The sequence below is a fragment of the Mauremys mutica genome, chromosome 17, assembly GCF_020497125.1.
Source record: "Mauremys mutica isolate MM-2020 ecotype Southern chromosome 17, ASM2049712v1, whole genome shotgun sequence".
Classification (NCBI taxonomy): Eukaryota; Metazoa; Chordata; order Testudines; family Geoemydidae; genus Mauremys; species Mauremys mutica.
The window spans coordinates 10,160,922-10,174,561 of NC_059088.1; the positions used below are offsets into that span (position 1 = coordinate 10,160,922).

General features: G+C 52.9%; 1 protein-coding gene across 1 annotated transcript; it reads left to right on the forward strand.

Annotated features, from left to right (window-relative positions):
- Positions 1 to 207: 207 nt before the first annotated feature.
- On the forward strand, positions 208 to 5,922 carry LOC123351932 (chemokine-like receptor 1). Its single transcript, XM_044991626.1, is given in 3 exon segments — positions 208 to 256; positions 259 to 490; positions 5,040 to 5,922. Coding segments are annotated over 3 exon segments (1,164 nt in total).
- Positions 5,923 to 13,640: the final 7,718 nt, after the last annotated feature.

Sequence of the window (13,640 nt, forward strand, 5' to 3'; positions counted from 1 at the left end):
ATTTCCTGCTTAGGGGCCAGGAGCGTATATTTCCCCCACTTTCTCTATCCTCTTTGTCCAGGTTTCTCACAGGGTGCAAATGATCTGCCATTTGCAATAGGCAACGAAACACCGGTGTCCCTTGTTCCCTTTGTCCTCCAGATATCTGAAGGCTGGTATCCCCTCTACAGCACTGGCTGGTTGAGAGGTTGCCAGGGGAGATAATTAATGGACAAGTTGTGTTGGTGTGTTACAGGTACAGAAAGAGGTAAGACATCTCTGTGGCTGTGAAGGGCACCTCTCTCCGTGCAACCCTCTTGGATATCCCCACCATGTCCTATTACAATGCAGGCCATGACTATGTCTATGACCATGACACCGTGACCCAGAAGCAAGCTCTCGTCAGGCGCATGCATGTGGTCTCCATGGTGATCTATCGCATCTCCTTCGTGCTGGGGGTGATGGGCAATGGGCTGGTCATCTTCATCACCGGCTTCCGGATGAAGGGATGGTCAATGCCATCTGGATTCTCCATTGGGCCGTGGCCGACTTCATCTTTACCTTCCTCCTCCCGCTCAGTGTGGCCTACACAGCCCTGGACTTCCACAATAGACTTTATAATGGCCTTGTATATCTTAGCAAAATGGGTTTTACAATTCTCTTCCACACAGGGGCTTTGTGAATATTAATAAATGATTATGAGCAGTGCTGTGCAAGAACTGGAGTTTCCATTTTGGGGGAAATTTCCAGTGATTTTTATTTTTTTTCCATTCCAAAGTGGAACAACAACAACAACAACAAATGCAAAATTTCCTTCTGAAATGAAATTTAAAAAAGTCACTTTGAGTTACTCAAAATGTTTCATCCTGATCTTGACTTTTAAAAGAAACACTCAATTAAATGCATGGAGTCATTTCAAAAATCAAAAGGTTCTGTTCCAAAAAGGTCAGAAAAATTGGAATATATCTCTCTGAATGTTCCACGCTGATTTTTTCCCCAAATGAAATTCAGTTGAAATTGGCTTGTGTAGCAGGGTGGTCCCCTGCTCCTGCCCTTCGGGGCTTAAAACAGCCCAGGAGAGGCTGGGGGTGGGGCAAGAAGCCTGGGCTGATTGGGGAAAGTAGGCCCAACTGTGGCCAGGTCCCAATCAGGCCCAGCTGGCACCTATAAGAGGCTGGGAGCCAGAAGCCCAAACAGTCTCCCTCTGACTGTAGAGGGTGAAGGGCCTGGCTGCAAGGAGCTGGACACAGGGTACCTCGGGGGAGCAGGGCTGGGGACAGGCAGAGGAGCTGGGGAGCTCCAGCCTGGAAAGCCCCAGGCTGCGGCCTAGCACAGGGCTAACAGGTACTAGGGGTTGCAGAGGGCAGCCCAGGGGTAGGCCAAGGCAGCAGGTCCAAACCCTCCTTGCCAGTGATGAGTGGCTGATACTGCAGCCTGCCCCAGGGTGTGGGGGCTAGATGATGACTGGCAGTAGCCAAAACTGAAGCAAGGTGGGGCTAGTGGGTGGGGGTTCCCCAGGGAGGGGAGACCCAAAGAGAAAGGGGTTACTGCCAGGGGGCAGCACCCCAGCTAACAGGGCACTGGGGTCCTGGGAGGGACACGGGGGCCAGAGGACAGGCGGATCACCGGCCTGCAGAGGGCGCTCTGGAGCTGGAATCAAGCTAATTCCCGGAAGTCACCAGCAGGAGGCGCCGCAGGGGTGAGTCTGCTAGTCTACAGCTTGTTTCAGCAACATCTTTTGATGTCCACCAGACAGGATTTTCCAACTGAAAAATGATCAATATGACATATGAGGCAAGGCTGAAAGAACTGGGCATGTTTAGTCTAGAGCAGAGAAGGGATGTAAGCGTCCTCAAAAATATCCAAGGTTAATATAAAGAGGACGGTGATTAATTGTTCTCCATGTCCACTGAGGGTAAAACAAGCAGGAATGGGCTTAATCTGCAGCAAGGGAGATTTAGGTTAGCTATTTGGAAAAACTTTCTAACTCTAAAGGCCTGGAATGGGTTTCCAAGGGAGGTTGTGGAATCCTCATCCTGGGAGGTTTTTAAGAACAGGTCAGACAACCCCTCATCAGGGACGGTCTAGATTTACTTGGTGCTGCCTCAGAGCAGGGGATGGACTAGAAGATCTCTCCGATCACAGACCACCCTCCCGGGAGTTGCCACCCGATGTGCCAAGACTACTTCTGCCCCTGCTTTTCCTGCCAGCTCAGGGCCCCAGCACCCTGTCCTGCTGAGCCAGACACTCCCGTCTGCTCCAACACAGACCCAGGGTATGAATTACCTGCCCTAAAGCTGCAGGTTTACCTGAAAGTAGCTCACAGAAGTGTGCTTGTCTCTAACACTCAGATGCCCAACTCCCAATGGGGTCTAAACCCAAAGAAATCTGTTTTACCCTGTATAAAGCTTATGCAGGGTGAACTCATAAATTGTTCGCCCTCTGTAACACTGACAGAGAGATGCACAGCTGTTTCCCCCCCCCCCCCAGGTATTAATACAGACTCTGAGTTAATTAATAAATAAAAAGTGATTTTATTAAATACAGAAAGTAGGATTTAACTGGTTCCAGTAGTGACAGACAGAACAAAGTAAGTCACCAAGCAAAATAAAATAAAATGCACAAACCTATGTCTGATCAAAGTGAATACAGATAATCTCACCCTCAGAGATGCTTCAGTAAGTTTTTTCCTCAGACTGGAAACCTTCCAGGCCTGGGCACAATCCTTTCCCCTGGTATAGCTCTTGTTCCAGCTCAGGTGGTAGCCAGGGGATTCCTCATGACAGCTCCTTCCCCTTTGTGCAGTTCCACCCCCTTATATATCTTTTGCATAAGGGAGGAATCCTTTGTCCCTCTCTGGGTTCCCCTCCCCCCTTCTCAATGGAAAAGCACCAGGTTAAAGATGGATTCCAGTTCAGATGACATGATCACATGTCCCTGCAAGACTTCATTGCCCACTTGCCAGCACACCGGGTAAACAGGGAGACTTTCAGGTAAAACAGAACCATCTGCAGCCAATTGTCCTGATTAATGGGAGTCATCAAGATTCCAAACCACCATTAATGGCCCACACTTTGCATAATGACAAGAGGCCCTCAGAGTTACATTTCTAGTTTCAGATACAACCATGGTACATTAATACAAACTGGATGATCACACTCAGTAGATTATAAGCTTTGTAATGATCCCTTACAAGAGACCTTTCGCACGGAACATATTCCAGTTACATTATATTCACTCATTATCCTATTTTAATAAAACCATATAGACTGCAACGTCACACCCTCTGCTTCCCAGCTGGGCATCTGATCTCACCGGCCCCAAGCCCCCCCCCCCCCGTCCATTGTCTTCTATCCAGGTAAACAGGGTTGCCTGGGCCTCCTCTCCTGTCTTCTGGCCCCCTCTGGCTGTAACTGGCTGGTTAGGTCACTGGGGTCCTCTCTTTACAGCCCATTGTCCTCCCATGGGCCGGAACCGGCTGTGACTCCTGAGCTGGGCCTCCGGGTCACCAGGTCGCCGGGTCACCAGTCACTGGGGTATCCATCCTCCAGGCCATTGGCCGGGGTCCCAAGTTCCATCGCTGGTCCTCTGTAACAACAAACTCCCCCTCCCCTCACCTCGTTAAACCAGTAACACCCGGGGACACTAAGTCCCACTCCCTCTGCATGCAACCCACTGGTAAAACAAGTCAAAAACCAGGAAATCCCCCAGTTCGTCACACCCCTGAGGTTGTGTAAAGGGAGCAGGGATGGAACTAGAAAGGGTCAGGACTCCTGGGGTCTAGTGAGTTAGAACAGGGTGAGGGTGGGAGCTGGGACTTCTGGGGTCTCTCCCCCATTCTGGGAGGGGAGTGGGGTCCAAGTGGGATGGGGTGGGCATGATAAAAAGTAAACAGGGAACTTAGAACAATACCAGAGAGGGGAGCACAGGGCAGTCCTGACTGAGCTGTCTGATCCCTTTGCTAGCAACAAATCACCAGAGGAAATGAAAATGCTGAGGCTTCTCCAGATCTGAGTCTGCAGCCCCAGACCCAACCCCTTTCTCCTCCTTCCCCTTCCCATGACCCCTTCAAGTTTCCCAGCCTGGCCAGAGTGCAAACTGCCGGGGCCACGGTAGGAGATCCGCGGAGAGACGTCCCTCTGAGACCTGGGTAAGGAAAGGCTCAGATCCCTTCATCCCAGCCCCGGGTCCCTTCCAGAGTGTGGGTGAGGGGAGACAGGGAGGAAGCAGCTCCACCCCTACAGGAGACAAACAGGGAAATCTCGCCCCCCAGGAAAGAGAATGCCCCACCCCCTCTGCAAGGGGAAGAAGAGAGTGGGGTTTTCACCCTGTCTCACTCTACTTATCTCCAGAGCTGGTCAGGAAACTTTTGAGAAGATGGTTTCATGTCTAAAACAGCTGATTCATTGACAGCTTTTTTGTTTGGGAAAATATTAAGCTAATTATCATTTGTAAAAAGAAATAAAAATCAGGTGGAATTGAAAATGGCACATTTAGAAATGATCAGAATGGAGAGTTTTGATGAGGGTGGATTCTCCACCATGGGCAATTTCGGTAGCAGGCTGGGATTTGGGGATGTTCTCTGGCCTGTGTTGTAAAGGTCAGACTAGATTATCACAATGGTGCCTTCTGGCCTTGGAATCTATGATTGCCCTGAACTGATTTTTGGTTTTTGGTTCATGAAAATGTCGAGATTTCAAGATTTGGCTCCAATTCAGGATGGGACAATTTTTCAAAAGTTTCAAAAATTTGTGGCATGGGAAAAATGTTTTCTGCCCAGCTCTTCTAACCCCTGCTCTCTCGCCCACTGGCGCTAACGGTGACAGTGGATCTGGGTTTGGATGTTGTAGGATGGAGGAGACCACGCCCTTCCAGCCCCTCGGGGCCCACTCCGCCTTTGCATATGTGAACAGCACCTTACACCCCTTCAGGGATCCCTACCAGCACGGAGAAGAGGATGGAGCTCAGCGTGAATGGATAGGAGTTCTCTTTGCCATCCTCTTCAGTCTGGGATTCCTACTCGGAGTAATGGGCAATGGCCTGGTTATCTTCATTGCCAGCTTCCGGATGACGAAGACCGTGGTCTCTATCTGGTACCTCAACCTGGCTGTGGCCGACTTCATCTTCACCTTCTTCCTCTCCATTGAGGTGGCCTATGCAGCTCTGAACTTCCACTGGCCCTTTGGCCGGACACTGTGTAAGATCCACAGTGCAGTGTCCTTCCTCAACCTCTTCGCCAGCGTCTTCCTCCTCACCGTCATCAGCGTCGACCGCTGCATCTCCGTGGCCTGGCCGGTCTGGGCCCAGAACCACCGCTCGCCCCGGATGGCTTTCTGGGTGGCGGTGGCTGTTTGGCTGGCAGCTCTGGCTCTCAGTGCACCATATATCATTTTCCGGGACATTAGGAGCCTCCCGCTTCAAGGGGACATCACCATCTGCTACAACAACTACATCCCAATGGGGAACTTCACTAGGGAGGAGGTGATCACATTGTGGAAGCATCGACACCAGGCCATGGTGCTCACCGGCTTTGTGACTGGGTTCTTGGTGCCGTTTGCCATCATCCTGACCTGCTATGGAGTCATGGTGGCCAAACTGACGAGGAACCATCTGGTCCGCTCTGGCAGGCCCTACAAGATCATGGTGGCCGTGGTAACGGCTTTCTTCCTCTGCTGGTTCCCCTACCACCTCTCTACCCTATTGGCCATGTCGGCAAAAGGGGTGACTCCAGCAGTACAGGTGCTCCTTGATGTCGCAGTTCCCTTGGCCTACCTGAACAGCTGCCTCAACCCTGCCCTGTATGCGTTCATGGGCTGGAGCTGCAAGGACACGCTGTGGCGCTCCGTGGTCTTGGCCTTCCAGAGGGCCTTCGGTGAGGCTGAGGCCCTCCCCAGCAAGAGCCAGGACAGCAGTAGATCAGAGGCAGAATTGCCCCCATTATGATCAGCCTACTGACGCCTCTCCCTTCCCCAAGCTGAGGATAGAAGCCCAGGAGTCCTGGCTCCCATCCCCGCTCTAACCTACTAGACTCCCCTCCCCTCCCCTGAGCTGGGGATAGAACCCAGGAGTCCTGGCTACCAACCACGCCACTCTAACTTACTAGACCCCTCCTCCCTTCCCCTTAGCTGGGGATAGAACCCAGGAGTCCTGGCTCCCAGACCTCCCTGCTCTATTCACCGGACCCCACTCCCCTCCCAGAACTTTCACCTAGCTAGGATGGAATCCTGTGTGAGGCAAACAATAGAGACCTCAGTTTTAATGTCAATTCTGGTTCTGTTTTTCCAAAAAGAGGAACCAGCAAGGAAAGAAAACCAGAACCTGCCACGTCCCCCAATTTACTTTTGGCCACAGGATTGAGGAGACTCGGCCCCCTGGGGTCAGGAGTTCAGTTCCCAGCCTATAAGCCAGGACTTCAGACCAGGAGTTTCCGATGCTATAAAAAATTCCTGCATTTGCCTGTTTAGATGATAAAATCTTTGGGACTGATGCCCAGTGCCCCTTCTCTGACCCACTAGCCCCCCTCTGTCCCAGATCTGGAAAAGAGCCCCGGAGTCCAAGGCCAGAAAGCATCATTGCGCTCAGACTGTAGTCCGACCTCCTGGATAACACAGGCCATAAAATTTTCTAAAAAATGATGCCTAGTGTTTATCTTTCAGAAAAGCGTCCAATCTTGATCTAAAATTGGCCAGTGATGGAGAATCCATCGCAATTCTTGGTAAATTGCTCCAGTGGTTAATTACCGTCACTGTTAAGTGTTGCCTGCCACAATCTATCAATTAAGCCCTGGGAAGGAAGAACATGGCCAAGTTGAGGAACCAGAAGACGTTGACCATCCTCTCCATGAAGAAGCCAGGGAGGAAGATGATGTAGTCATTCAAAAACATCCCGGCGAGGAGGATCAGGCCACAGAGCATCAGAAAGATGTACCTCATCATGTTACCTATCAGCTCTGTGTTCTTGGGGAACCAGGGTACAGTACCCAGCCTGTCTGACTCATGAAAGACACCCCCTCCCCAACCCCAGCCTCTGCTTGAACCAAAACCATTCAGAAGAAAGACTTACCAGAAGGAATGAAAAGGTTGTGGGAGACACACCTAGACCCCTCCTGACAAGGGTGACAAGAACAAATAGCCTCATTTGCATTGAAGATGGGACAGGGAGGCATCTCCATTAGCAGACAGGATGGAGAACAGAGATCCCAAGGCAAGAACTGCATGGAACTCTGGGACCAGGAAAGCAGGGAAGCAGTGCATGATGGGGGATCTCTGCTCCTGATGTCAATGAACCCGCCTGCACACACGCAGCTCAGCAGTGATCAGACCAACGCTAGTAACGAATCCTTGATTGGTATCCAAAATAGTGAAGCTCCCTAATTGCATTGTGAGTTCCCTCCAAGGAACACCACCCAAACCCAGGAAAGATCCATTCCTATTGTCTAGCCTGAACAAAACAACTTTGGCATCTCCTTTGAGCCATCAATTTACCCATGAACAAATCTAGTGTTCTTCCTTGAACCATTGTTGTTTCCCTTCAAAAACACCTACCCACGCTCCAGTCAGGATTCTGATGCCTGGATCCAACATCTGCATCAGTTCCACTGGGACTCCAACTTCTCCTGATTGATCGTGCTGGAGGCTCTGCCTGATTCTAGCACTCCGGACCCTCAGCTACCACCACCACCTGGGACCCCTGATTGATTCAAGCTTCATGGAGTGGTGAGAACCCAGCTCTCTCTCTCTCTCTCTGTGTACCCTTCTGACCCTGACTTTTGTGGTCAGTTATAGTTTTATAAACCTGACTTGCAATGAAATTTAAGTTAGATTTAATATTATCACTGTTTTGTTTGCCTCCCCTGTGGTTATTACGTGGCAATAGATAACTTTCATGGTTAAGCTGGTTGCTTTTCTCTCTCTCTCTCTCCCCACCTCGTGGGTGGTTTTTTGGCTTCCTCATTCGCTCTGCAGCAACGCTCCTTGTACCTAAGCAAAAAGATCCCTGCAATGCCCAAAAATCCAGTGGGGTTTGCTCATCATGTGGGTTACTACCAGAACAACTGTTACGTGAAAGTGGGGATAGGGATGTGCTGAACCTGTGACATATGAAGGTGACAGGGGGTTGGACTAGATACCTCCTGAGGTCCCTTCCAACCCTGATATTCTATGATTCTATGACAGCTTGGAAGAGCAGCTCGACCCAGTTTACTGAGTCCAGGGACATCTAAGGAGTCAGCTTGGGAGTGCTGATTAACCCGGTCCTCTCAGACGCACTCTGTTAATGTGTGTGTGTGTGTTCGTCTGATTCTGGGGCTGGAAGAACAGAGCCCTGAGGAACCGAGGTCCTGCAAGGTAGCTCCATTGAGAGGGAACTTAGAGCAGGGAGAATTCGAGCTCCGTACGAGAACACAAGTGACATAAGCAGCACGTTGATAGAAGCACAGACCCCCCGCCTCCTCCCCCCAGAAGAGTAAACCTAAGAAACGAACGTACCCCAAAGTAACAGGCAAAGCTGGTAACAAATCGGTGGAGGAACGCAGGCAGCATGTGACCCTAATCACGTGGTACTTGTTGAGTAGCTGCTGCGGAGCGGGGAAACTGAGGCACAGACCAGCACAAACTGTCTCTTCCTTTTTCAGACTAAGCTCCTTTAGCGAGGTCTCCCTCTCATAGAATATTTGGTAACATCCTGTAACGTTTAAGTTAAGAATCATGTTTAGAATAACTGTGGGACCGTGCAATGAGTTAGAGAGTTGTGCCTTAAAAGTAAAGATTTTGTGAAAGTGAAAGAGCTTTTGGTAGGGCTCATTAGTGAGATCAGGGAAGTAGAGATGGCTGGAAACCCCCCCGTCCCCTCCGTGGCTGCTTGCTTGAGCCGAGAGAAAACCAACAGGTTCAAGAGATGGGTAATGAAGAAGGGGAAATGCCTCTGGGAAAGGCTTTAAGGGTCAGAATCCCCTGATTGAAGCGAGTCTGAGCTTTGAACAATATTGCAGAACTTTTACGCCACAGGGTGGCGCAAAGGATGCGGCTGCTGCATGGGCATTTTTTTATGCATGTCCGGACACGGCTGAAATGATAAAGGGGAGGCAGGAACTGGAGCTGGAGAACAAGCAGTTACAACAGCATTTGAACAAATGTGAGACAGGCGGGTGTGAACTGATAGCAGAAAAGCTTCAGACGGTGACAGTAGGTAGAAATATGCAAGAGGAGAGAGACGAGGCCAGCAGGAATGCAGAACAGTCTAAGAAAGAGTTAACACACACATACAAATGTTGTTAGAAGAAGCGAGAGCAGCAATTCGCTTCCTGGCAGATGAGAATAAGGCACCCAAGGCAGCAGCGGGCCCTCAGGCGTGTGAGGCAGAGATTAGTAAATTGTGTGCCTGACTTAGTGCCCGTACCGGGGTGGTAGCGGCTGGAAGGTTGAGAGAGGATTGTGATTTGCAGCCCTCTGGGAAAATAGAGAAGCGCCCTGATGCTGTCCCCAAAAGCCCATTCAACCCCGATTGGCCACACATGCATAATGTTGCCCCTGTTTCCACAAGGGAGGTTAAACGCATAGTTGCAGGAGCTGATCTCCCCACAACGGAGCTGGCCACAGACGTAGTAAGATGGTCTCCTAGTCAAGCCAAGGCTATTGCCAAGAGACTGGGGCCACTGAACCGTGACACCGCTGTTGCATGGCTGGCCCGTGTTTGGCAAGTGCACCCCTTTGCTGACGGCATGAACTTAACCCAGCTGGCTCAGTTATGCGCCTCTCCTTGTGATGCAGATGCTCTGGGCATAGGCGTAGGTCCTTGGGAGCGGGCTGCCCCTGGACACCGGGAATGGGTGATAAGGGCTCTCAAGATATTACTGCCTGCGTCTTCCTGCAAGAAACTGCCTATAATGGAAGAGCAGATGTCAGGCGAGGCCCCCAAAGCTTTCCTACTTCGAAAGAAAATGCTGGCAGCTCTTTCTGATTCATTACCCCGGACAGAAGAGAATGGGATTGTCACTTTCCAGTATCAGGGACCTGAATTAGTACAGGGCACTTATGCAGGACTAAATTCTCAGACAAAACTGACCATGGGGCCTGTGGATTTAGAACACCTCACCTGGAGTGAACTAGTGGCAAAAATCCAACAGTCAGTGGACTTGCTACGAGAGACCGGGGTCTTGAAAAGACAAGTCAGCAAAAAGACTCCCTCAGAGCCCGTGCAGGCTATTACGTTTGTGAATAATGGTCCTCACCCTGCCAGTCGCCCTCTGTAGTGAGGCGGCCTGGCTCCCAGCTGCCCCAGAGAGGGGCGAGCCCCTCCTGATGCCAAAGTGGGCGGAGGCACTGGAGCCTGCGCCCGCCCCCCAGAGGTCAAGGCGCAGGACCGGAAGTATAAAAGCCCAGCCCCAGGGCTCAGAAGCTGCCTGGCCGCCGGAGAGGCCGGACGCTGGTGCCCTAGCTCCCGCTGGGGAGACTCCTGCCGCCTGTGACTGCCCCGAGGACTGGCCATACCCGCTGAGGCCGGACGCCGACCAGACGCCGGAGAAGCCAGTAAGCCTGCTGGTGAGAAGGGACCCAGAGGAGCTGCCCAGCTTTCTGCTCGCTGAGTATCCCGAGGTGCCCATGGTGCTCGATGCCATAGAGGAGGCCGACCAGACGCAGGTACTGCTAGAGGGGGAGGTCGGAAGTAGCCCGGGGGCAGCTGACTCTAGTCTGGCTGTGGCACCCCCAGTGGTGATGTCAGTGTGTTGCGGCCAGGATCCCCGCTGACACAGCAGCAGGTCGCCTGCTGCTGTCAGGGCCCTGGGCTGGGATGCAGTGGAGTGGGTGGGCCTGCGTCCCCCCTGCCACCCCACTCAGGGGTGGCATCTCCCCCTTGCCCCGACGCTCAGGACCAGGAGCCTGGGCTTTGCTCATGAACTGTTTGTTTTCTGCCCTGCCCTGACTGAGGGCCGGGGCTTATTACTGAACTACCGGACTTGTGTAGTGAGGCAGCCTGGATCCCAGCCACCCCAGAGAGTGGCGACCCCAACAGCACACCCCTACACCCTCCCAATGATAACCCCACCGCCTCCCATAACCCTGGGCAGTGCCGACCCAAGGAGAGCCTTAGGAACACGATTTGGATGGAGCTGGTGACGTTAGGGGAGGATATGGGAAAATACGATCGTCAGCCCCTCAGCATCGCGATTAATGCTTTGTCTCAGGTGATGCGGAGAACAGAGTTATTGCAGGGAGCCCCCCTTCGGCCCACTGCCCCAGTACGGAGTGTGTTCCCCACATCCACTCCCTGTCAAAACCAGATCCCTGGCCCCTCCTCTGAGTGGAGGCTCTCACAGGAGTCAGCCGAGCAGTAGGGGTGCCCGGGTCCCTGCGGGCCTCCCCAGCTGATCACAAGCCTTCAGTGCGACGTATGGGGGAGATGCACTGTGAGGGCTGCAGTGGGGAACCCAGGATATTTGCCCAGTTGCTAGTGGACACCGGAGCAGCAGTAAACATTCTAAGCCCTCGGTGGATCTCCGGAGGGAGACCCACCGATAAACAGGTTATCAAGGAAAGAACTGGGGACACCCGGGTGACTCACACAAAGGGGCATCTGAAAAATCACTCAGAAGAGGCACATTGGAACAACAGAGCTGATGCCTTAGCCAAAGCTGCCGCTACTAGGAACCACATCGGAGACACAGACCAGGCAGAGCAAATAGAGGCAGGAACTGCCTGGGGAAAAACTTTAGGCAAAGGAATAGATACCTTGGGCTCCAGTACCCTTCAAGATGAGGCTACAGAAATCTGGTCCTTAGCCAGGACAGGGAAAGATCCCACAGGAAAGTACAGAATTGAGCAGGTTGGAGATGTCCGGTGGGCAGTGGATGCAGATGGTCAGAGGCACTGGATAGTCCCCAGCCAGGTACAAGGGGACCTGATTGAGTTTGTGCATGAGCAAGGGCATAGAGGAAAAGAGGATACTTTAAATAGGGTTAAAGATACAGGGTGGTGGCCAGGAATGAAGGCAGATATAGGTCAGCGGTGTGATAATTGTCTGCAGTGCGCCATGGTTAATGCTGATAGCCAGGTTCACCAAAATACATTGGGGCACCAAAGAATACAGGGTGCCTGGTCCCGGATTCAGAGAGATTACATAGGCCCTTTACCCACCACCAGCAGAGGGAGCAAATACTGCCTGGTAATAGTAGATCCCTTCTCCAAATGAGTGGAAGCCATCCCTACTAAACCCAACAGTAGTGAGGCAGCCTGGCTCCCAGCTGCACCTGAAAGGGCCGAGCCAGAACGGCCACCGAAGTGGGCGGAGTCACCACCGCCTGTCCCCACCCCCCAGAAGTCAAGGGATGGGACAGGAAGTATAAAGTCCCGGCCCCAACGCTCAGTTGCGCCCCGGCCGCTGGAGAGGACAGACGCGGGTGCCCGAGCTCCTGCTGAACCGAGCCTGCCCCGAGCCCGGTACCCTGAGGCGGACTGGCCGAGCCTGCCCCGAGCCCGGTACCCTGAGGCGGACTGGCCAAGCCTGCCCCGAGCCCGGTACCCTGAGGCGGACTGGCCGAGCCTGCCCTGAGCCCGGTACCCTGAGGCGGACTGGCCAAGCCTGCCCCGAGCCCGGTACCCTGAGGCGGACTGGCCGAGCCTGCCCTGAGCCCGGTACCCTGAGGCGGACTGGCCAAGCCTGCCCCGAGCCCGATACCCTGAGGAGGAGTCGAGCCCTCCCGTGCACCTGTATCCTGAGGAGCCGATGCTGGTGGACCCCCCTGCCGAAGCCATGACAACACAGGTACCAGTGGAGGGGGAGATTGGAAGTGGCCCGGGGACAGCCGACGCCAGTCTGGCTACAGCAGACTCTAAGCCTATGTCAGTGTGTTGCGGCCAGGATCCCCACTGACTGCAGCGGATTCACGCCGCTGCTAGGGCCCCGGGCTGGGACACAGTGGAGTGGGTGGGCCTGCATCCCCCCTGCCACCCCCCTCACGGGTGGCAGTCTCCCCCTCACCCAAACGCTCAGGTTTAGAAGCCTGGACTTACCTGTTTGTTTGCTCAGCCCCTGCCTGAGGGTCTGAGCCCAGGACTACTGCCTGTTGCCCCACCCTGACCTAGGGCGTGTACCTTAAGACTGAACCGCTACTCAGCCTCCTGTAGTGGGGCGGCCTGGTTCCCAGGCTCCCCGAAGGTGAAGAGCGACCCCTTCACCCGACAAGGGGACCCGTACACGGACCCTTACACCAACCCTGCCTCGGGCAGGGCTAAGCAGCTCTATAACATGGTTTTCTCAAGAATGGGAGTAATTGATTCAGATTTGGGATCCCATTTTGCGGGAGATGTTCTGCAAGAGCTGGGTAAGGCTTTCGGCATTAAGCACCATTTCCACATAGCGGGACACCCTGAGTCCTCTGCGCATGAATGAACCAATCACACACTAAAGGAAGTTTTGAAAAAACAAGTAAAGAGCTCGGGGAGGGATTGGGATGAAAAGCTACCAGTCATCTTAATGGCTCTAAGGTGATACAAGGGTCTACTCCTTTTGAAGTTATGACTGGAAGGCAGATGCACATGCCTAAAAGATGGTGGTTGGGAGTGGAGCTTCCTAGTGCCTGGGAAGGGAAGGTGGGAACAGGTGAATGGGTACAAACCTTAGCAGAGACGATAGCTGCTCTACATAAGCGAGTGACGGCATAGCCA